General features: G+C 31.6%; 4 protein-coding genes across 4 annotated transcripts; 3 read left to right on the top strand and 1 right to left on the bottom strand.

The window, feature by feature from the left end:
- Positions 1 to 5,308: 5,308 nt before the first annotated feature.
- Positions 5,309 to 6,793, top strand: LOC106357064 (probable peroxygenase 4). The gene is made up of 6 exons (XM_013796755.3): positions 5,309 to 5,492; positions 5,566 to 5,667; positions 5,866 to 5,951; positions 6,059 to 6,153; positions 6,259 to 6,384; positions 6,460 to 6,793. Exons 1-6 carry the CDS (start codon positions 5,471 to 5,473, stop codon positions 6,605 to 6,607), a joined length of 579 nt encoding a protein of 192 aa, XP_013652209.1. The 5' UTR covers positions 5,309 to 5,470; the 3' UTR covers positions 6,608 to 6,793.
- Positions 6,794 to 8,074: 1,281 nt separating this feature from the next.
- Positions 8,075 to 9,558, top strand: LOC106353800 (protein TIFY 7). Its single transcript, XM_013793600.3, has 5 exons — positions 8,075 to 8,312; positions 8,550 to 8,707; positions 8,769 to 9,024; positions 9,116 to 9,170; positions 9,247 to 9,558. The coding sequence occupies exons 1-5, from the start codon at positions 8,237 to 8,239 to the stop codon at positions 9,338 to 9,340; spliced, it is 639 nt and encodes a 212-aa protein (XP_013649054.1). The 5' UTR covers positions 8,075 to 8,236; the 3' UTR covers positions 9,341 to 9,558.
- A 278-nt stretch (positions 9,559 to 9,836) lies between these two features.
- LOC106353801 (endoglucanase 8) lies at positions 9,837 to 13,807 on the bottom strand. Its single transcript, XM_013793601.3, has 7 exons — positions 13,542 to 13,807; positions 13,053 to 13,460; positions 12,422 to 12,514; positions 12,145 to 12,306; positions 10,831 to 10,942; positions 10,513 to 10,676; positions 9,837 to 10,364 (listed from the first exon to the last, which is right to left on the bottom strand). The coding sequence occupies exons 1-7, from the start codon at positions 13,734 to 13,736 to the stop codon at positions 10,032 to 10,034; spliced, it is 1,467 nt and encodes a 488-aa protein (XP_013649055.1). The 5' UTR covers positions 13,737 to 13,807; the 3' UTR covers positions 9,837 to 10,031.
- A 6,530-nt stretch (positions 13,808 to 20,337) lies between these two features.
- On the top strand, positions 20,338 to 22,345 carry LOC125576265 (21 kDa protein-like). The gene has a single exon (XM_048735868.1). It carries the CDS (start codon positions 21,362 to 21,364, stop codon positions 21,995 to 21,997), a length of 636 nt encoding a protein of 211 aa, XP_048591825.1. The 5' UTR covers positions 20,338 to 21,361; the 3' UTR covers positions 21,998 to 22,345.
- The last annotated feature ends 2,344 nt before the right edge of the window (positions 22,346 to 24,689 follow it).

Raw genomic sequence — 24,689 nt, 5'->3', positions numbered from 1 at the left:
AGTGGTGGGTGATAAACAAGCAGGGTCAAATCAGAACCATCAGGTTGAACCAACTGGAGAAGACGATACACAATGAGAGGATTTACTGATTCAGAGAATTGATGTCACTGCAGAACCGCAAAAGTTATCTCAACGCTTGGAAGGTTTCAGGCATTAGACCGTAGTTTTTTTTTTCCCTAATTGAGACTCATGAAAGATGTTTGTTAAAAGTCTTGCAAGTGTAGACGCTTTCTAATGCAACTTTTCAAGTTTGGGTAACATCTGATATCATCAAAAAGATGGGAAGACAGGATTTTTGATACCCCAGGCAAACCACACATCTAATCTACATTTATAAGTTCTAGTTACAAAATGTACTCCAGATTTCGTTAAACTATTAGTACATTGTAACAATAAAATTATGTGAAATTACATGTGTATTTAAACTAGTAAAACTCAGTTTATTATGTTATTTTAATCATATAACTTACATTTTATAATCTATATGCTTTACGATATAGTCTATATCAGATACTAACAGTTATAAATCTATCGATGCGCCAACATAAATTAGTCAATTAGATCAGAAAACAATCTCTTGTTAGTTTTCCGTTTTCATTAATACGTTGATACCGTCCAATACCAATACCAATGCTAAAACTGTGATTTGATTACCTGTACGTGTATGTTGTCATATTTTTAAGTAAATATGAAACACAAGTCATTGATATAATAGGGTTAAGTTTTCGTAGCTGTAGTCTTTACTTGTCCGCATACAACGCGAAGCTTAGTCAGTCATCCATGTTTGTCAATAACTCGAATAGAAAGCGACTAAAAAGAAATAATATTACCCTTAGAAAACACACATTTGGTATACCTTTAATAATATTACCCTTATTAATTTTCATTTATAAAAGCAATTTGTTAATTCATCAATTTAATAAATATATCTTTCCACCATAGTTGCATTATCATCAGTTTGATTATCTCCTCCGATAACAATGTACATCACGATTTTTGTTTTCTTGTAGTCTAAGCTAATTAGACCAATTTTTTTGGTTAAATACAAACCTTAGTATCTTGTGTCACCAATACAAACCTTCTAACTTAAGTATTACATTTTTCGTTTTTAAATAAATATCATGTTAAACTAATACTATTGTTTTTAATTGTCTTTTTATAAATTTACTAATTTTAAACAAATAAATATTTTATCTGCCTCCGGTAGAAGCTTTTGTGTTTTCCCTCGATGTCTCCACCGTATCTTGTAGGTTCGTGGCTGGTTGAAGGTTAATTTACCGTCTGCATTTGCCTTGACTTTACTCTCTACCTCCAACGGTTGGAATGTCGGGACACTAAGTCTTTCCACTCTGTTAGTTGCGAGTCTGTTTGCTAGGCATTCTCCTCATGTGGTGTTTCGGAGCCGTAGCCAGTCACCTCCGTCGAAACAGTATGGAGCCACCTTCGGGTGTGTGTTAGTCCAGACTGCTCTTTGAAGCTATTCTCTTGGTCGCCTTAGGTGATCAGGAAGCGGTTTGTTTGTTTGTTTTTTTTTTTTTTTTTTTTTAGGAAGCGGTTTGTTAGGGATAATATATGTTGTCTCTTGTTCAAGTTTCAAACTAGCTTCATTGCTTACTGTATTAGTGATTTGCTCTGGACCTAAATCTTATGAACATAATAGCTTTAATTAGCAGATTTTGGTTCAGTCAATCTGTAGTCAAATTTCATTCTAGTAATAATATTCACATCTTTAGCAAAAAAAAATATATTTTATTTGCCTTAATTTTGCAATAATATAGTAAACAATTTAGTCTTTTTCTTTTAACTTGTGTAGAAATCTTTTTTATGAAGCCGAAGAAATGTATACACTCAAACACTGTGTGGCAATCATTTATAAATGATGTCGGCTATGCAAGACGGACAAAATCTGGAACCTTGCAATTAACAAACACATGAAAAGTACAATTTTAAAAGCGATGGATTAAAAAAGTATTTAGGGGGTGCCACAAGAGAACGAAAACTGAAAGCTAAGTTAAAAAAAAAACTAGTAAGAAATTACCAAAAAAAAGTTGTATTAATTAACGTCAACATACATTAAATTCAAAAATGTTTTGTTTTGAGAAAAAAATTCAAAAATGTGACGATAGTTTTGGGCAAAAGTGAAGATGGCTACAAGTCTGTTGTGGATTTTATTATTCATAAAATAATTATAAAATTTGAAGATAATAATAAAATTTGTTACAATAGTTTACAAATTAAATTAAATTTAAACTCTTTTTAAATGAAGTGTATGAATCTATCAAACATGAATAACATAAGATTTAATTTTTGTATCTGATTTTCTAAATTGAATGACCATAAATTTAAAAATGATTTAGTAAAATATTTAAATACAAAAAATAATAATAGCTAGATTTATTTTTAAATACAAAAATTAATACACTAGATTCCAAAATATTTCAGTAAAATGTTTTAAATACAACAATAAATAATTTATAATTTTAAACATATTTTTGAAACTTAATTTAATAAATATTTTACGCGAAGGTGAGAATCGAACCCGGGTTAGTATGATATATATAGGACAGTTACCACTAAGCCATTGAAACATTCTTGGACACATATACAAGAACCACTAAGTATATAATCACAAACTCTTATGTACATTTACAATAATATAAATTCAACTTTCAAGACTCCGATACTTTGTTTTGTAAAAAAAAAATAAGTAAGTGACTAAGCTAATATATTCTTAGAAAGTGTGAGAACGTTGACAAATATGAAAAAGCATAGATTTTTTTTTCGTGACAAAGTTAAGAATTTTGTAAAAGTAAGTTTAACATATAAATTTTCGTGACAAATATGAAAAAGCATAGATTTTTGTAAAATTTTGACAAAACAACTCAAAACATACTTCTCTAATGTCTTAATAAAATATTATTTAAGGGTGTAATAATTAAATATATTAATTCAATAAATTTTGTAATTTATAGACAAAACAATAACACAACAAATTTTGAAACATTTGTTTAACCTATCGATTTTTTTCATGAGAATCCAACTAAACAAGATAAAAAAAATAATTAGATTTACAAATATTTAATTACCATTTTATTCAATTTTGATTAATTTCAAATTGTCATAATGTATCTTTTGAAGTTACAAATATGAAAAAGCATAGATTTTTGTACAATTTGACAAAACAACTCAAAACATATTTTTCTAATGTCTTAATAAAATATTATTTAAGGATGCAATAATTAAATATATTAATTCAATAAATTTTATAATTTATAGACAAAAAAATACCACAAATTTTTTTGAAACATTTGTTTAACCAATCGATTTTTTTTTCATGAGAATCCAACTAAACAATTAGATTTACAAATATTTAATTACCATTTTATTCAATTTTGATTCATTTCAAATTGTAATAATGTATGTTTTTGAAGTTACAAAAAAAAATAATGTTCTTTCTTTATTAAACTAACATTATATATAGATTCTATATACATAAAATAAATATAATATAACAACATAAGCTTGCTTTCTCCGATTCATATGAAAACTTTTTAAGTTATCCACCAAAACAAATTAATTAAATCAATGAAATTGTTAAAATACAGCAAATTAATATATAATTTTATTTTAAATTAAATTATTTAAAAAGTGTATTTTCGTTAAAACAAAATAATAAATAAGTAAAACTGATTTGATGGTAATTTTTATGATATATATATATATATATATATATCAATTATGTGAAAGAAATAGAAGCTTAATATGAAAAAAGATCTTAAATACAAAAACCTCTAAAAAGTAACAAAAAAACTAATAAATTAAACTATGATATCACTTAAAAGTTTCTTAGACCATATTAATAAAATATTTAAGTGATAATAAGACAAATTTGATTTTTTTTCCAGCAAAAGTTTATTATTAATTAGCATCAGTTATTTCAAGATGTTTAAGAAATGGTGGACAAAAAAATAGGATGTACATTAATGATATATGAACTATGAATAGTACTTTGTGAAGCAGACTTAGATAACATATCTGCATATCCATTTCCAGTCCTTTTTGATGTCTAAATTCAATTTCTTCAGAGTAGTTATTCCATAAATAGATCATATGAGATATTGTTTTGATATGTAGATTTGTTTTTTCAATGTTAAGAAGATTGATAACTGTAAAAATGTCTCCTTCGAATATGATATGTCTATAACCGAGTCCCCAACATGAGACAAGTTTGTTTAAAAAGTAAATAATTTTATTTTTCTTATATTATATAATCAATATATATATTATTTACTGATAATAAAAATATAGTTATTCTTCTATCACAAATATCTATGCAAATATGTGAATCAAGTACAACAATCAAACAACATAATGATTTTCATAAAGAAAATTTAAAAAGTATATTTATGTTATGTAGTCATATTTTATATTCTTTAAATAATGTAATACAATATTATACATTATTTTTTTAGAATTGAGAAATACATATATCAGTTAGACAAATTAAGCGATAATTAAACAAAATTTGATTTTTATTTTGTGAGAAAAAAGTTTATTATTAATTAGCATTACTTATTTCAAGATGTTTAAGAAATGATGGACAAAAAAATAGGATGAACATAAATGATATATGAACTATAAATAGTTTTTTTTAAAGCTGACTTAGATAACACATATGCACATCCATTTCCAGTCTTTTTTTATGCATAAATTCAATTTCTTCAGAGCAGTTATTTCACAAAGAGATCGTATGAGATATTGTTTTGATATTCAGATTTGTTTCTTAATTGTTAAGAAGATTGATAAGTGTAAAAATGTTTCATTCGAATATGATATGTCTATAACCGAGTCCCCAACATGAGACAAGTTTGTTAAAAAGTAAATAATTTCATTTTTCTTATATTATATAATAAATATATATTATTTATTGATAATAAAAATATAGTTATTCATCTATCACAAATATCTATGCAAAAATGTGAATTAAGTACAACAATCAAACAACATAATGATTTTCACAAAGAAAAAATAAAAAATATATTTATGTTATGTAGTCTTATTTTATATTCTTTAAATAATATAATACAATATTATACATTATTTTTTAGAATTGTGAAATACATATAAAAGTGCGAAATATTAAGGTAGAGGAGGAAAAAAGGGAAGACAAATAAAAACCAGCGAAAGCAACGTGGTGCATGAATGAAACCAATAATAAATGCCTGACGCTTCCCATTCAATTTATCGTTTTCGTTAAAAGAATCATAAAAGAACAAATTACAGATCGAATCGAATCTTTAATTACATTATCATCAATAGAATAAGATGACGAACAGTTCTCTTTTTCTTAAATCTAAAGATACAAAAAAAAAAGTAAATATAAAAGAAGAGTGTTTCGCTATTTTCTTTTCACTTTTTCTGTGACTTCTCTCTTTCCAACCGTTTCCTTTTTCCTTGTCTCTCTCTGATCATGGCTTCCTCTGCATCACCTGGTACTTTTCTATCGTTCTTATTCAATATGTACCATGATAAAATCGATCTTGAAACGTTTTGGGTTTTTTCTAGGAGTGAAATTTGTGCCCGAAGAGGATAACTTCTTGCAGAGACATGTGGCCTTCTTTGACCGGAACAAAGATGGCATCGTTTATCCATCGGAGACATATCAAGGTACGGTCTGAAAAAAGAATAACTCTTTAGTTAAACCAGGAAGTCTATGAATCTTATAATCTCTAAAATTAGATTTGCCTTAGGGATCTTTTGTTTTCTGTATAGTGCGTGGACTTATGGATTCTGTAGTAAAAGTACATATTTTTTTTTATATTCTCTGACTGATGTTACGGTCGGATCATGCCGAAACAAGAACAGGGTTTAGAGCAATCGGATGTGGCTATCTCTTGTCGGCATTTGCTTCTCTGTTCATCAACATGGGTCTAAGCAGCAAAACTCGTCCGGTAACTTGAAAACTGAACTATTAGCACAATTAAAAAGTTAAATATTGGTAGTGTTAATTTCATAGCTTATGACAAAAGGAATCAGTGATATGTGTTTTGATCTGCAGGGTAAAGGTTTCTCCTTCTCATTTCCCATAGAGGTTAAGAATATTCACCTTGCCAAACATGGCAGCGATTCAGGCGTTTACGATAAGGATGGCAGGTATCTGATAACTTGCGTGTAGTATATATTAATGACGCAAATTTTGATAATTTTGTACATTTTACTTAATACTACTGTATTTGTTTTTCTATAATTTTTTTGGAGGTTTGTGGCATCAAAGTTCGAGGAGATATTCGCGAAGCATTCAAAGACACATCCCGATGCTTTGACGGGGGAGGAACTCAAACAACTCCTCAACGCAAACAAAGAGCCTAATGATCGCAAAGGAGCGTAAGTATCCCAACCGGTTTAGTTTACATCATAACCGGAAACGCGATCAATAATATTTAGAGTTAAAAAATGCAGGATTGCTGGATACACGGAGTGGAAGATGCTGCATTATTTGTGTAAAGACAAGAACGGTCTGTTGCACAAAGAGACAGTGAGAGCTGCGTACGATGGTTCTCTTTTCGAACAACTCGAGAAACAAACAGCTTCTAAGAAGCATCCATAAACAAACTCTTATATGCTTTGTGAATCTGTTTTATTTGTTAAAAACTTTTGTTACATCAATGTTATCTTGAACAAGCGTGAAGATTTCAATGGATTTTCTTTGTTAAAACTATAGTTTTTTATTCATTGTGTACGTACTTGTATATTTTGGGACAATTCATTCAAATTAAAGGCAAACATGGCTCAATCTCTATGGATTGTTTCTTGATCACTAAAGTATAGTAACGCCATTCAGGTAAGTACATGGTTTTGGTTCAACTGATAGAAGTGTTCGGAATTTAACTTTTACTGTGACATTGTATGGATAAATTTAATTTACTGTAATCCAATGTTTCTAATGTATGTTTTAACATTCCAACTTCACTCCAGTTTTTACTCCAAAATGAAATTTGAGGTAAAAAATGCTTTAATCCTATTTCATTTAAATTGATGGAGTAATATATTTATATTTTTTATTATTCTATTTTTTAGTCTAGATTAGGATTTAAACTAATTAATGTCAAAGTAACTACCTTGTAAACTGTATGAACCGAAATCCAAGCCCAAACTAACCAACTATCAACAACTTTATTCGCAACAGAAATCAAACCCAAAACAAATGACTTTATACTATATTCGAATTCTTCTACCACTAAACTAACAGTACTTGGTTAATACTTGCATCCTTGCTCCCAGCCATGTAACCTACTTCCTGCAAAGAGCATAATATGTTCTTGACAATCTTGTCAATAAACTTCCAATCAGATCTCGTCTTGTGGTATCTCTCAATGTCTTCTTGAATTACTGATCTCTCTCTCTATGTACTTGAGAAAACCCGTTCCAGACCTTCATACATGTAAAGACCAACTTTTTTGTGTCGCCTTACAAAGAATACAAGTAGCATCAATATTGTTGTTCCATAAGCGATAACATCATTAAGATAGTAATTTGAACTCCTATGTTTTTCTAATTCAGTCAAATTCTTAACTCACTCAAAGACTATTAGTTTGAACTTTGAATCCACTTAAATTCCTAATTTGACATCGAAGTTTATTTGAGTGAGAAAGAATTTAAACGATTAGATTAAAAGCGATAACATCATTAAGATAGTAATTTTTGGTGTGCAAAAAAGACCTTGTCAAAATTCGAAAGAAGACCTCCTGTCACAATGTTTGTATGTTGGGCCGATAACATACTTATAGGCCTTGGAGAAGCAAATGAAAGTTACTGTGTCTTTAGAAAGAGAAAGGATGTGCTAAATATCAAACCCACACATTTCACATGTGCGCGAGTTAACGAACAAAAGATTCAATAGCCAGTTAAGTTGCTAACCTCTTATTATTCTCTACTAAAAATTTGAATGAAATCATATCCACCGACCGATGTCTACCATCCAAAAGAGAAACATAAAAAACACGTGAGAACTAACCGGTCTAGCCAGTAGTACCAACCGTTTCTCCCCGGTGAAAAATATCCCCACATGGTTTAATCAAACATGCCTTTAAAAACAGGAAAGCAAAGCGTGTCTGAACCATTACCAAAAGGAAACCTTCCACTACCTTGTTTTGTTTTTCTTCTTTTTAAAAATCTGTTTGGGCAGAAATAGAGGAGTAATTTGTTTTGTGTTAGTATTTTTTCGATTTGGTTTGAGATGGAAAGAGATTTTCTGGGCTTCAGCGACAAGCAGTACTTGAATAACGTTAAAGATGATCGTGTCGGAGAACGAGGTTTGTGTTCTTGTCTCGCTACTTGTACGCTTGAGGGTTTAAGAGAAACTAAAAGTTAGGAGATTAATTCAGTAATAATATAGCCGTATAAAGCAGGTTTATTATCGTCAAAACTTCTTTTGTTATAAAAAAATCAATAATAATAATAATATTTACATCTTTGACCAAAAAGAAAATAATATTTACATCAAGTTATGCATAAAAGTGAGGATTGGATAATAAACATGGATGCTGTAGGTTCCAGCACGAAAGCAGCTAGACAGTGGGGCCCAGAATCTGCGGCCAGCATTCACCGCAGAAGCCAGTATAGCGGCGCGTTTCAAAACGCGAATCCTCAGCTGACTATCTTCTATGCTGGAACCGTTAGCGTCTTTAATGACATATCTCCGGATAAGGTATAGATTCATACAGTTCACAATTACACTTAGCATGTACTGACCTGTCACCTGTGATTAGGCTCAAGCCATTATGATATGTGCCGGGAATGGTTTGAAAATAGACACTGGAGAGAGCAGATTGAAGAAACCTCTTATAGAAACTGAAAGAGTCTATGGAAAACAATTCCATAACGCTGCTACTGCTGCTGCATCATCAAGCTCTGCCACTTACTGTGATAATTTCTCTAGGTGTGGAGACAGACCCGTTGATGCGACTAATGCAATGAGCATGATCGAATCGTTCAACGTAGATCCTGGCTATATGATGCCTTCAGGTATATCTATGAAAAAAAAAACAATTATATTCAAGGTTAATTTATTCAACAAATTATATCTCTTAACACAACAATTGCTAAAAAAATTCAGTTCCTCAAGCTCGTAAAGCATCGTTGGCTCGGTTCCTGGAGAAGCGCAGAGAGAGGTGTGATTCATATATTCGTTATAGGGTTCCTTGATTTAATTAGAAAAATAATCTAAAAGAGTTGTTGTTGTTGCAGGCTCATGAATGCAATGCCATACAAGAAGATGCTTCTTGATTTGTTGACAGGAGAATCATGTGGAATGAATTACTCTTCTGCTTCTCATACCTAAAACCACCTTCTTTCTTCTTTGGTTTTTCTTTTATCTCTTCGAGGTTGTTACAATGGTAATTTGTAATGTAACTGTTGAGAAAAAATGCGAATCAAATCTCAAGAAAGCAAGGAACTTAAAAAAAACATATTGAGGCTTGTTTAGAGGTTGTATATTATTACGTGAATGAATAATTTTACAATCCTCTAAACCCTTATTTATAACAGCTTCAAAACTCAGATTTTTTTTCTTAATACATATTTATCATAGAAAAATTAATTTTCCTAAATTTAAAAGACATGAAATTTTATTGGCGCACAGAGATTTATGAAAATAATCAAATAATTATGAAAATATTAAAGTTTCCCAAAATCTTAAACACGAAAACATAAGGAAGATAACAAATTTAGTAGATCTCGTAGTAGTGTCGGTTAGATGATCCAGTCAAGTTTTCTAGCCAGTTTTCACTTGTCTAGTATCTTAGATTATGTAAGCTAATTTAAGTAACGACTCAAAAAAGTGCAAAGGTGAGTTATTTTCACACCGGTACAACTCTTTAATCTTCTTCACTAATTACGGGCGTACAATACAATTGGTTAAGTAGAAAATAAAAGAGTGGAAATAACATAAAAATAATTAAAGGGTTTAGGGTGGCCTAAAGTTCCCAGCACACCTCTAAGGAGAGAGGGAGTGTAACTACTAGAGACCATCCTCATCGCCAAGAAGAATGGGTCGAGAAGTAACCAAGAAGTCCAACGAGTGGTGCGTTGATGTAAGTCGTGGGCTCTGACTGCACGAAGTAAGGTCTCGAGTCAGGAAAAGCATCAGTGACATTAGGCCCACCAACAACAGCACCAACGAGAAGGTTTGGGTTAGGATTTGGGCTGAGGAAATAGCGAGAGCCTTCCTTGCAGCCTATACGTGCTGGATGGGCCGAGACTGAAGGAACCGAGCTGCCACGGTGGTGAATCCTACGTGGAAACCGTCGACCGTACCCAACCATGTAAGACATTCCCAACGGGTTGTCACCTAAAATGTAATCCACCTGTTCATGCGTCACAACAAAAAAAAAGATCAAACAAATTTCCCAAAACGGCTTATTTCTAAGGTTTGGTCCCAAAGCAAAACGGCTATGTGTTTTGTTTTTGGTCCAAAATGTGAGAAAGTTTGGGACCATGAGTTTTGTCTCTTACCTGACGCTTGGCGACTTGGCGGAGGAGAGATGGGGAGGCAGTTAATTCGCCACAAGGCACAACCTTTTTGGCATGGCTCAGATAGTTAGAGTAAGCCAATAGGAGGAAAGATAGTGATGTTACATGTTGCATGTTACTCCCTCCAGTTTTCACAAGCAGACCTCCTGTGTAAGACAAAATATAGATTTACTACTATTTGATTAATATAACTTTAAAACATTTTTTTTTTGAATGAAAAGACAAAAGTAAATCACGTGAAATGGGAAAAGTACTTTGATAATGAGAAAAAAATGAAAATACAAATGATGGATTGTTTACCTCGAGAGTATTGGACTTGGGGGTGAGATACTCCAGGCAATATAGAACAGATAAATCCATCGGCGTTTTGCTTGAAAGACTCAAAATACTCTGCTTTTCCCATTAGCACTTCCTGTTACCAAAACATGACAAAAACACTTATATTAAACCCATGCATAAAATAAGGTTTTGAGATGTGGAATGGGCAGTGGATAATTTATAAAAAAAAACAGAGAGCGCCATGTCAAACTAAGATAATGAAAGGGGACTTGACAAATCCCTTTTCTTAAGCAGAAAAGACTGTTGAGAAATGACAAAACGAAAAACCCACTAAGGCTTTTGCAGCAGAATGGGAACTGGTAAGGACATAACACTTTTCTCAGTCTTTGTGCCACATGCTTTGTAGCAGTAACCAAAGACTTCTCTACCCTTTTCTCTTTTTATTGTCCCCACTTGCAGTCTATAGGCCTGAAGCCTGGATACTACTAATAATAATGTTGGTGTAACTAGATGCATATGTAATGAAAACCTATATCCAAAGGCAAAACCACAAGTAGGAGATATACTCATGTGATACACCACATGCAAACTCCTTCCAACAGGAAAGGCCACAAAGTCATATACTGCATACATTTAACCTACCTACAATGGATAATCAAGTGTCTAATATTATATCTAGATTTATATAAATTCACACTTTTTATCCACTCACTAGTCATGGTTCATGGGGCCAGGGGCCATGTGAGGACTAGCTTCCATAAGGCAACGTTATATTATTAAAACTATATGATGCCAAATCTAGGAGCATATACACTGGGCAGAAAAAGGGGAATGTCCCATGAGGTATGTCTTCCCTTAAGATTTAGCTTCCATGTCACATGACCATTTCTAATTGGTTATATCCCATGTTTCATCTTATATTCTATAGTTTAAATATTCCATATTACTTGTCTATATTAGCACGACCCTAGTATGCTGATATTGGTTCACACATCTATGCTGGTTTTGTTCTAAGATAAAAAGCTTTTAATGAACACACATATGGAATACCAAACTAGCTAGATAGGATGATAGGATCGTAGGACCCATAATTGTAATGTGAACCCCACTTCCAATTATATGATCGAAAGTCGTGCCATCAACACGTGATAACCAGACAACACCATCTATCTCTCTACCTATGTTAATTTAATTCTTATACATTAGTAGTCAGTCTCCTTGCAACCAAACAAACAAGAAACACTATTCTCACACTAATCTTGGTTTCTTGATCTACAACTAATGGTGTTGATAGGAACGAGATAACAAACAAATGAATAATTTAGATTTGGTTACCTTGGAGATTAAGACATTAATCCCAGCATGCTTATTATCCCAACCAAACTCATTGATGGTATCTCCAGCCCTGAGAATCACCTCGTTTTTCACAATGAATTCTCTGTACGCTCGTTTCCTCGAGGCTTTGTGCAGCCATGCCGCACCCCACAGTAACTCGTCCTGCACAACCGTCCAGATGATAAAAACAAGTCAAATCATAGTAACCCATCCAACCGCTGATACTAAAATAGTAAAATACCAAGTTTGACTGACGGTTTAACTGTTTTTTCCTCACCTGGTAACCGTTGAAGTCACAGTAAAAAGGACACACCGCGTGGTAAAGACTGTTACTGTACGCACCACGATACCTATTAGCAAACGCAAATACCTGCGCCACGTTAAGTGTGTTGTCAACTTTATTTTCTCAATCCAAACCCATAGATTTTTTTTTTATAAATCTTCTTTTTTGTCAACTGATATATCTTCTTTAACGTCAGAAATTATTCATTCAACCGTACACATACGTAAGAAAATTACTCAAAAAGTCAAATCATTTATTTATAGTGAATATTTATAAATAAAAGAAAACGAATCACAGAAATGAGCAAGAAAAAAAAGTACTGTAAAGAATAATTATTAGGAAGCATGTGGAGAGAATCTCTTATCTCACAAGCAAAGAATCATTGATGAATTCAAAACTTTTGACTATTTAAACATTTTATAATTAAAAAAAAAACAAGCATAAAACAGTTAAATAAATAGCCAACAAAATCAGAATATTTTTAAAATAATAACCACAGTCAATGAAAAGCATTTAACTAACACACAGACAAGAGTTAATGGTAGTAAGTTAGTAACAGAGTAAACAGCACACGCGGCTAAAGTCATAACCAAAAGAAAGCGATAGTTTGGTGATAGTAACGTACCCTTGTGGCCCGGTCAAGCAGCCGTCTGGAGTAAGCAGGATCACGTCTCCTGAAAACGATCGAAGACGCGGCCAACGCGGCGGCGGTTTCTCCTGCAACGTCTGATCCAGGATGAGCTCTGTCTATTTTGTAGACAGTGCGAAGCGTGTCCATGTCTTCTGGCCTTTCCCAGCAGTTATGGTCGGAGTAAGCGTCTCCCACCTGAACGAAAACAACGCCGGGAATCGCCGTCGCTTTCAGGAGATAATCAGTTCCCCACTTGACGGCCTTCACGGCGTTTTTAAGCTCAGGTCCCATTGTTCTCCCGAAGTCGATAATGCTCCATGACAGCATTGTCGTCGTGAACGCCATCGGGAAACCGAACTTGACGTTGTCTCCCGCGTCGTAGTAACCTCCCGACAAATCCACCTGAGATTAATAATAAAAAAAACAGAATGGTGACAATGTCACAAGAAGTTAAAAAGAGAAAATGTTGAAATGTAGACTCACGCCGGCGGAAGAACCGTCGCGTAAGGCTGAGTCACGGCGCCATCTGAGACGTTGATCAGGAGGAAGCTTGCCGGAACGCTGACCTTCGAAGAACATTATGCTTTTGCGGAGCGCGTCGCGGTAATCATGGCCGGCGTAAATCGCTGGTGAAGAGAGAAGCACGATGAGCAGAACCAGGGAGAGACTTGGCGCCATATTTTACTCTTTGTTCTGTTATTAGAGGGAGAGAGAGAGAAGACAGTGAGGAGGGAGTGTTGATAATAGGACCGACGAAGGGCTCTTTATACTAAAAAGGTCTTCTTGGGTTCCAGATAAAGAGCCAATGAATGGATGCCACGTGGAAATTTATAACTGGAGGCAGATCCATGTTGGATTGGGTATGGGGGTTTTAGGATTCCGAGGCTAAGTTCGCTTGACCGGGTAAGAACCGGCTTTAACGGGTCGGGTTAAAATATCCGGGTCTTGGGTTTGGGTGTTAGTTAATGAAGACGGGTGTGTACGCCGTTGGTACGGTGAGAGAATCCAAATAAAGTGGAAATCTGTGAAATGAATAATGATAAAAGAGATTTAACCATGTGATCCACCGCCCTATTGTCGTGCGACACGTGTTGTGATCTCAATTAGGTGTTCTTATTATTTGTTTTATTAGTCGATTCGAACAGCAATGTTGAAGAAAACTCGTGCTTGTGAATTTGTGATTACGAACATCTTAAAACTCGTTGTATATAGTAATGTAATAAATTTCAGCTAACATCCAACTTCCTTCCATTTGCTGGAATCCACTTTACTCATGTGATGTGTATTTGAACAAGACATCTAGCATTTAGTTGATCCGGAGGTGGAATTATTATATAGTATTTTTTTATAAGTTTATTATTGTATTCTTTGTCATTTTTCTAGAAAGGCCATTTAGTTAATTTGTATATATTTTAGTTTTATTCTCTCTGCATGGTTGTATTAAAATTCTTTTAAGAAAACCTTGCAATTTGTTGATTATTGTTCAGAACGTTAAATAAAAAGTTTATTTCCATTGTAAGTACAAGACAGAGCAGCATTGTTACTTTAGGATTGATGGTAACCATTACAAAATAGTCAATCATATAGGAACATAAGTGTGGAAGTATGGTAACATTTTACCTTTGTTTTGGGAACCTTTTGTTAAAAATAGCTCTGTTTATCTGCATGTCGATGTGATTTACGATTTGTCTCTAGTTGTTCGTTGTACTGAGAGTGGCTATACAGCTTTAATTTTACTGATACATTTTTTAAATTATTTGAATTTCTAGTAATATGATTGGTCGATACATATTTGTAAGATATTGCAAGACACAAAAGAACAATATTTCAGTTATTGGTTGCATCAACATGTAGATGAACTAGGCCAATATGTTTGATATTGATTACATGACTTACCGCATAAAAATAAAGAGTAAGAGGTGAACTGTGAGTTTTGATGATATTTTTTTCTTCTGAGTGATGAGAGAATTACCTGAAACATAATTAAATCAGAGATATGTTTATTTTGAGAAATTATGATGAGAAAATATTGAAACAAACAAAGAAAGAAACAGCCTCGTGCATGGCACATGAAACTCTTAATCATTATGTAATACAATTGTTAACAACTACGAATTAAATGTGCTAATAATTAATGGATAGCTGGATATTTTAGAATCATTAACATGCATTATCAACGAATGAAAGAAAAACATTTAATTGAAATGAATAGCAATGCGACATATGTACGGACATATTACTGAATGAATTATCTTTATCCAATTCAGATGTCCGGATAGTACGCTTCAACACGCGACGATATGATGTTCCAATGAAATTATGTTCGCAAACAAACACGCGATGTACTACCCTTATCAGTCGCCGGCTCGAAGGGAGTAGCAATAAGACTACAAAAACGACCACCCTAGCCCATGGGAACTATTATCTTTTACTTATGGTTTTATGAGAAACGTTTTCCTAAAGCTAATGTGAAAACAAAAGTTAATTTTTCACTGCTAGGTTTTATCTTCTTCTTCTTGTTCTGAATGAAGAGAGCTATATTAATCTTACTAGGCAAAAAGCCCGTGCGATATCGCACGGGAACTCATTTTATAAAAAATATATTATAATCTATAATTTATAATTTTATATGTCTGATAAAAAAATTAAATTATATAAATAATTAAATTTAATTTTGATGATTAAAATATAATTTACAAAGTATTCATATATATATATATATATATATATATTTTATAAACATTAATGTTCCCTTTAATTTTTTATCAAAAGACATATTGCATACAATTGTGTCTTCATCCTTTTTAAGTTTTTTCATACATTTTTCACATGATAGTTATCTTCAACCACTTTTTGAACAAAATGCATTTTTTTTTGCATGATATATAATTTTTTTTCCTATTTAAGACATAATATTAAAATTATTAGTTTATAATTTTAAACAATTATAATTTATATGTTGGTAATTGTTATTTTGTATATTTATCTACCTGCTTTATTTATTGAAAATGAATATTCAGAAAATTGAATATTGTAATAAATATATGTTGATTTACGTTAATATGACCCGTCTCATTTATAATATTTTTTTTTAATTTTTGGGAGAGTTCTTATAAAATACCAACACTTATTATATAAACTAACACATTACTTAAATAAAACCAATATTTTTAAAGCAATCCCACTTTGAGATGAAAAGACACCTTGTTTAGATGAAAAGTTGCAACTTTGACATTATTTAGAGAAAATATACATTTTAGACATTGTGACAATTATTTTTTAAGAAATGCAATTTTTTATGATGAATCATATCCTTATTAATTATAAGCCTTTAACCAAAAAAAAAGACGTATTTTAAACATTTTAACAACTTTTTAAAAAGTAATGCAATTCTTAAAAACCAATGTTCATCTATAACTATATTCAATCATAAAAACTCATGGACATGAACTATTTATATTTTTTAAAAAAATCTATATGAATAGTCATAACTTTTCAGATTATAAGTAATTATTTTAAAATGGTACATTTACAATATATTTTAAATAGACACATCATTAAAAAAGCACCATAATGTTTTATGAAAACCTACTTAAAACATATACAAATTACAATGAAAAGACTTGATTCTTTACCCTAAATTTTAAATAATGAAAAACACATAACCTTTGGATGTGGGGAAAGGTTCTTATGACGAATAATCTAAACATTTTTTACAATTCTTTTCAATAGTTACGTATTGAAAAGACACAATTTTAATATTAATTGGGATTACTTTTAAATAATTATAAACACATCTTAAGGATTTAAATATACATTTTTATGATGAAAAGATATATTTAAACAAAATTTTATAATTTCAGTAGTTTTATGTTGAAAAGACACAACCTTACATGTTTTATATTTCACATGCATGTTTTCTGAAAACAATTATCTTTTGGCATGAGAATTTAATAAATGTATAAGCTAGCGTGAGTGGATTTACATGAATGGTTTTATTGTGAATAAATCTGTAAAAGTGAAACTCTTGTTACATTAAGGTGATTAAAATCATAGATAATCATGTTTTGTTTAAAGAAGATCAAGCGTGTACTTGAAATTGTTTTTGTACTGCATGTCTTTAATTTTTCTGGATTGACGGTTACCAACGAAAAGTTGTGAAAGTAAGCTTTCACATATTAAACTGCATGTGCATGTTGACACAAAAAATAAAAAAGTTCATGTGCATAAATAACAAGTGCAGTTTTGTTGTCACCATGTAAGTAAACGTTTCCATGCTCGAATGAATGCACTAAACCTTTTGATTTTAGTAGTTAAAAATTATAAAGGTATTAGGCGGTGATGTACTGAATTGCATTGCATGTATGGTTTTACGTAGTTTAATGTTCCATACGTATTGGGACACATTTATATATAATATTTATTAATTTAACATATTATATAAGAGTAATATGTCTTTTTTTTTAACTGCTATATAAGAATAATGTGTCAAATTTAAAATACTTCCACTACATTTTGAGGATCGTTAAAAAAAATTATGCAGTTTTTAAAATGTAAAAAAACACATCTTTTTAGATAAAAAAAAAAGATAACTTCTACAAAAATTATGATAAAAGACACATTCTTGGTGCACTAAAAAAACACATTCTTATGACAAGGTTTAAGGTGAATGTAGTGAGAAATCTATTCATCAGAAGTAAAATTAGTAAGAAGCGAATACATATAATGTTACACTTTATATATAAAATTATTGTTAAAAAAATGATACCCTTCGCTTGTAATTTTTGCTGAATGAAACAATTTTCAAAGTTGTAAATGATACCCAGTGTCTCTCTCTTAATATGGATGAAAATACAATTTAGAAAAGTACCTTTTAGATGTGGAGATAGAGCGACATGGATTATTAGTTTTGAATCACGATTATGTAGAGATATAAACTCAAAAATCTGGATTGGATGCTTTTACAAAATATACATATTTTCTGAAATTGAGGACATCAAACATTGAATCACGATGGCAAAGTCTTTTTGAACCAAGATTATTAGTTTTTGAATCACGATTATATTCGTTAAAAAAAAGAGAGGTGCCATTGTTATTCGAGGGAAGGAGTTGGTTCGGGAATGATAAAAGATGTTCTTTGCTTTAATAAACGAAGACGTCATTTTCTTATAGAAAACTAAATCTTGTCCGTTTGATTGTAGAATTTAATCAAGCCTCACAATTAGATGCAATTTTTTCCTATATAAAATGATAACATCAACGGTTAACAAAAAAAAGCCGGTTTGCTAATTAAGAGATACATGAATAACAAATAAAATTTTGTGTTTGATTTGTTTCTTCAAGATTTTTAATTATGATTTGGCAATACACACAATTTCACAACCCTTTATATAAAGAGTAAAAGGTTGCAATGATTAGTAAACCACACCAAAAGTTGCAATGGTTCATCACCAAAGTTTACCATTATGAATAGTTACAATTATTTATCATAGTTGTAATAGTTCATTTGTAAATACTACAATCACCAACATGTACAATATTTTCCTGATATTTAAAGTTTCGTACGTCTTAATATCAAATTGTGATTGGTTTAACAATAGCAACAATATCAGGAAAATCACGCAATAACATGAATGGATATAAACAAATTTGTATGTGTGGAAAACAAACATTTTCATCTAGTATAAAAAAGTTAAGACTAATGATTTTATTATTTCGTTTTGGATTTTTAGCTATCCAAACACGTAAAACTCTTTCTAATATTTTTTGTTTATAACGTTTCATTTGAATGTGTTTTAAAAATCTGTATCCATGTAACTGTTTAGAACTTTTTTTCCATCATTTTATTATTATTAGTAGATTAGTGAAAATTTAAATTTGAAAAATGCATGGGAGAGACTATTTATAGATTTTTTAAAATCTATTTGAATAGTCACAACCCTTCAATCTGAATAGTCGCATTCTTCTAATACTCACAACTTTTCACTTTTTAAAAAATACTTATGAATAGTCACAAGTTTTAGACAATTTTTAGAAGGACACAACCTTACAACATATAATTTTTAGAAAAGACACAACCCTCTACACATCTTTTTCAAAAGATACAACCTTTCAACATAAGTGAAGTTCACAACCTTAGGAATTAATTGGAAAAGACACAACCTTAGGAATTAATTTGAAAAGACACAACCTTACAACATAGAACTTTTAGAAAAGACACAACCATTTACACTTCTTTTCAAAAGACACAATCTTTCAACATAAGTGGATTCACAACCTTTGGAATTAATTGGGATTGCTATTATTAGTAGATAAAAATATGTATATATTTAAAAAGATCAAATATTTTTTAAAAACTGGTTGTTTGATTAAACTTGAAATCCCAATATTAAATCTAATGTGTATGAACAATAATGGCCGGGTTGACTAATATACCCAAAATGATTGTTCTATTGAGCTGACGCATGTGATCATCTTCGCTGTTTAGCGCCACCTTAATTTAAAGCATTTTTTAATTGTTCTCATCAAAATTAATTTTCTTCTTGGAATCAAAATTATTTCGACAAATGAAAAGATGCAAAGAAAATGGACGACCAAGAAAAGAACAAAGAAAGAAAAACAAAAGTAAATAGAGGAGATCGTATGTTACAAAAAAAAAAAAAAAAAAATAGAGGAGATCGTGATACGGTGATGTCTTTAAATCCGCCACGAACATAGGCCGATTGATTAAATATCACTGGGGTCATATTACCGTAGACAATCAATGCGTTTATTATCAACCAACAAATTTCTATTTGGTTACACAACGGAAGTCGATTTGGGTGGCTGCGCATTCCTAGGGGCCTGTGGATAATCTAGCATTTAATTGTACAAAGGTATCTAAACTTAGATTATACGAACCTCGATCCTTGTTATTCGAATCAAATTAGTTTGTAAGCAAGATGAAAGAAAACTATACTCACCGGAGCTGGTTATCCGAGTAATCCACTTGAACAACTCATTGAGCTCTTGATACCTCTTTACAATGGTGTTCATTCTTGTCTGTTTACAACTCGTATCACCCAAGATCATGATTAGACCAAGAATAAGGAAATATACGACTAGATCTGTATTAGTGGTTTACCTAAGGAAAGCCTCACACAAGTTAAGTATAACACGTATGATTTGGGTCCAGCCAAAACCAGCTGAGAATCTTCTCAAAAAAACAAAAGCTGAAAACCCCCTCCTTTTCCTGGAGTCTTAACTTAAGCACACTTGGAGATAACTTAGATAAAGGACACAGTTCTTCAAAACCGACATGGTAAAAAATGTAAGTATTGACCGGGTGATTGTGGTCGAGTGGTAAGGAGACGGGGCTGAGACACCAACATGTTTCAGGTTCGATTCACCTGTTGCGCGAAACTAAGTCACAATTATCCTGGTCACCCAACACGGATATGGGCCCATGCTTTAGGGCCCATTTGAATACCCGGAGAGAGGGTCTATCCGTGGGCTGCACCTCCCCTTGGGGATTAGTCTGGGCCTCTCCATGGGCCTGGGATACCCCCAGGTTAATCAAAAAAAAAAAAAAATGTAAGTATTCGCTAGTATTTGTTTTGGTACAAAATTGTTTCAACAAGTTTATGGATATTCAAGGACAATTGTTGTTTCCCCTACAAAATTGCTACAAGCCGCCTCAACATTACAAAGCCCACATTTGGTGTGACTAATATATTTATTCCTTACAAGCTGCCCCCAACATTACAAAGCCCACATTTATTCCTTATCTTATACCAACATATTCGAAGCCTAAGTATTTATTAATGCAATAATGGAGTTGTTCGGTTGGTGTTCGAATCAAGAGACATATAGATTGAAGTATTTTGACCAAAAAAAAAAAAGATTGAAGTGCATAATATCGAGTGTGAGATGATTTTTTTAATTGGAACCTCTCATGGATTTATCATGTTAAATCTATAAAATCTTGATAGAAAAGAATAAAATAAATATGAAATGAAACTGGTTAGTAACACGTTTTTTATCGGTAATGCGTAACTTATATTTTCTTTGTAACCACGCGTATGTGGTTGGGATAGTCAAGATGGAATCCAAGCTCGAATCTGCACCACACCAGATTTCCACAACCTGTGGCTATCGGAAATGATTTACCATTTTTTTAAAATATTTTCTTTGTTTCATTGTATATGTTGTTTGAAGTTCCAAACACAGTATATTTTTAATTTACTCATAATAAAGTCACTTCAAAACCCTATAAATAATACTCTTAAGGAAAGCTCAACAATCCAAAGTCCAAACATATCATAATGGTAGTAGAAACAATAACAATACCTTTTCTTCTACTTATCATCTCCTCCCTTATTCCACCAATCCTCACTGTTGATCCCCCACTCCCATCAACCGACGGGTCTGATTTCATCCGTACGATCTGCAACACCACACTATACTCCGATCTATGCTTCTCCTCTCTCTCCACTTTCGCCAACTCCATCCACAATGACTGGAACCGCCTCGCACGCGTAGCCATCTATCTCACTCTTTCCAACACTCTCCACCTTGTCTCTTACTTCCAAAACGCTTACAGCAACTGCGTTGACCACGGTTGTGGTGGTGGACCCCACAACTCAACGACTTCTGCCCTAAAGGACTGCTTAGAGAATCTTAAGGATGCGGTCGATGATATGAGAGGGTCGATGAAACAGATGAAGGAGCTTGTCTCCACGGGCTCGGTCCAGTCGTTTAAATTCCAGATGAGTAATGTCAAGACTTGGCTCAGCGCAGCTCTCACTAACGAGTACACTTGTACGATTGGGTTCGAGGACTTCCACGATGATGGCTCCATCAAAGATGACGTATGTTCACGAGTGGAAGACATCAAGAAGCTGACTAGCAATGCGCTTGCTTTAGTCAATCGCTACGCCGACAAGGCTATATTACCTTAATCATTCATCGATCAAGTTTTCTTTTTTCTTGAAAAATGAATTTATTTACATCAAATTTAAATGTAGTATATCTGAGTTTTTCTTAGCTGTATAATATGTTTTCGTGTCGAAATTATTATTTACTAAAATCATTTCAGTCGTTCTAAACAATATAAAACGAGTGTGTAAAAGGAATCAGTTATAGTCTAGTTCTTCTTACATACGTTGTCGTTTTAGGATTTTCTTATATTATTTAGAATATAAATCCATAAACTCGTTTAGAGAACGTGATAAAATAAATAATTGAAACGATATGTTGTCTGTTGATAAAAGAAAAGATGTATAATTGATAATTTGGTATCATTACCATGCATGCGCTGTGACTCCATTACCACTTAGTTAGTTTATATGAGAATACCTGGTTTCAGATATGTTTGTGAATCTTGCATTCGTTGTACTATTGAACACGCTCGATTATCGCTCTCAAAGATTTCAAAAAGTAAGAAACTTCAACGAATATGAAAACATAATCAAGAAGAACACACCAATTTAATTACAGTCCAAGAACCTTTTAAAAAAGGCTAAAGTTAAGCACATACCATTTTTCTCTACTAAAACATATCCAGAAAAAATAATTCAAACGTCTCTTCAAAATATATTCATTCAAGATGACTAGCATTATATAATGTTTGGTATACCTACTACTGATGTGATTTTCCATAAAGCCAGAAATGAAAATGTGTTTTTCACTTCTCCTTAATGGATTGTAGTAAAAATTTTGTATGAAATGAACCAAATACCGAATTTTCAATGGGGTTTAGATAATTTTTATTACGAAATAGAAAAAGCATATTCATTCACCTGGATATAGACTATACATAATAAACAATAAAATACTATAAATCTATTATAATTAGTTTTCAAGATACCATATATTTCGGTTGACGAGCTATCACTATCCAAGTATAATTTAAAGACTAGATAAACGAGGGAAATAAAAAAATCATAAAAAGAGCAAACTCAGTTTGAGTTTCTCTCATGTTAAAAAACAGAATTTGAAACTTATCGCAGTTTTACTATATATATACATACTGTCAAATGCAATTTTATATAGTCACTAATTTATGATATATCACAACAATTAAAGTTCTTATGTTTACTTCGTCTGAAGTTTGCATAGTAGTCTTATCTTTCGACATCTATTATCCAACAATTTTGGTATGCAAAAGTCCATGCTTTGAACCACATCCAACTGCAAATCTACAACAAGTACTAGTTTGATACAAACGTGTTAGTGATTTAGTGGCAGTACAAAAGAGTTGATTTCTTTATATCTCAGGTTCATTGTTCAAAGTTTTTTTATATGAAAGGCCATTTTATAAAATGAAATTTCCAAAAACTTTAAGAACTGGGAGAAATTATGAATCTAAAAGCCTTGAATTTCAAAAACAAATTACTAGTTAACGTCTAAGATTGAGTCAACTCCATAGAACGAATATACGTACCAAGAAGTCTACGTTCATAATATGATCATTAAAATATATATTTTTTCTTTTGTAATGTTATTGTTTAATCCACTTCTATTTTTCTTCCAGAAACAGAAAATTTCTAAAACAGAGATGTAATTTCACCAAAAGATGCACAAAAGTACATATATGAAATCGTTCCAGAATTTATATCAACTGCCGATTTCACACTAGATCCACAAAAGTACAAATATAAAATCGTTGTAGAATTTATATCAACTGCAGATTTTACACTAACTCTAAACTTTGAATATCGAACCAAGAGAAACAGTCAAATGTGTACATATATATTAGAAAGCTAGGGCCTATCCATTGATTTTATGTACAAGAAATTGATGGTTAGCTAAAATCATTAGTCTTGGTGGAGGCAAAAGCCTAGTAAAGGACAAAATATGCAAAAAGAACAAAGGAAGGATGCTTAAACTGGGAGGAGTGTTTGGATCGTAATGATAACCTCTATTGTCTTTTTTTTATTTAAAAAAAAATTTAGAACCCGTGAACCTTAATTCATCTTTTTACAAAAACTATGAAAATAAAATTACACATACATACATACGTGCCTTTAGTCTCTAGCACTATCACTAGGCTGTCCACGGAACGGATATCTGAAAAATTTGCAGTATCTGTGATCTACTCCATTGTAGACGAATATTTACGTTAGTGATTTGTTTCGGTTTGAAAAATTCTGAATATCCAAAATTATTTTAAATATTCGCAGATTATTCGATCTGATACGCTAATTATATTAAAAAATAAAAAATATAACATTATTAAATACAATTTTTTTTTAAATATCAAAATAAAATAAAAATAATAATAATATCATACTAACAAACTAACATTTTAACATAAACTATAAATCAAAATTCAATAGTAACAAGCCTTATAAAAAACCATATGTTCACATTTGACTCACTATAAAATTTAAATTGGATATGAAATAATCCAAAACAAAAATTTGAAAAAACAACTTAACATAGAAAAATTAACCAAATTATATCATAAATATTTTATATATAATAATTTCTATATACAATTACATTACATATCTATAAATATACGGATATCCAGATTTCCAAACAATAATATTTGTGGATTGCTTTGTTTTTATAGATATCACATTTTGCTATTTGTTTTGATCTGAAGTTTTACGTATACCAAGATTTTTGGGATAGATATATTGGTTA

The sequence above is a fragment of the Brassica napus genome, chromosome A7 (assembly GCF_020379485.1).
Source record: "Brassica napus cultivar Da-Ae chromosome A7, Da-Ae, whole genome shotgun sequence".
Taxonomy (NCBI): domain Eukaryota; kingdom Viridiplantae; phylum Streptophyta; class Magnoliopsida; order Brassicales; family Brassicaceae; genus Brassica; species Brassica napus.
This window is presented reverse-complemented; position numbering and strand designations above follow the sequence as displayed.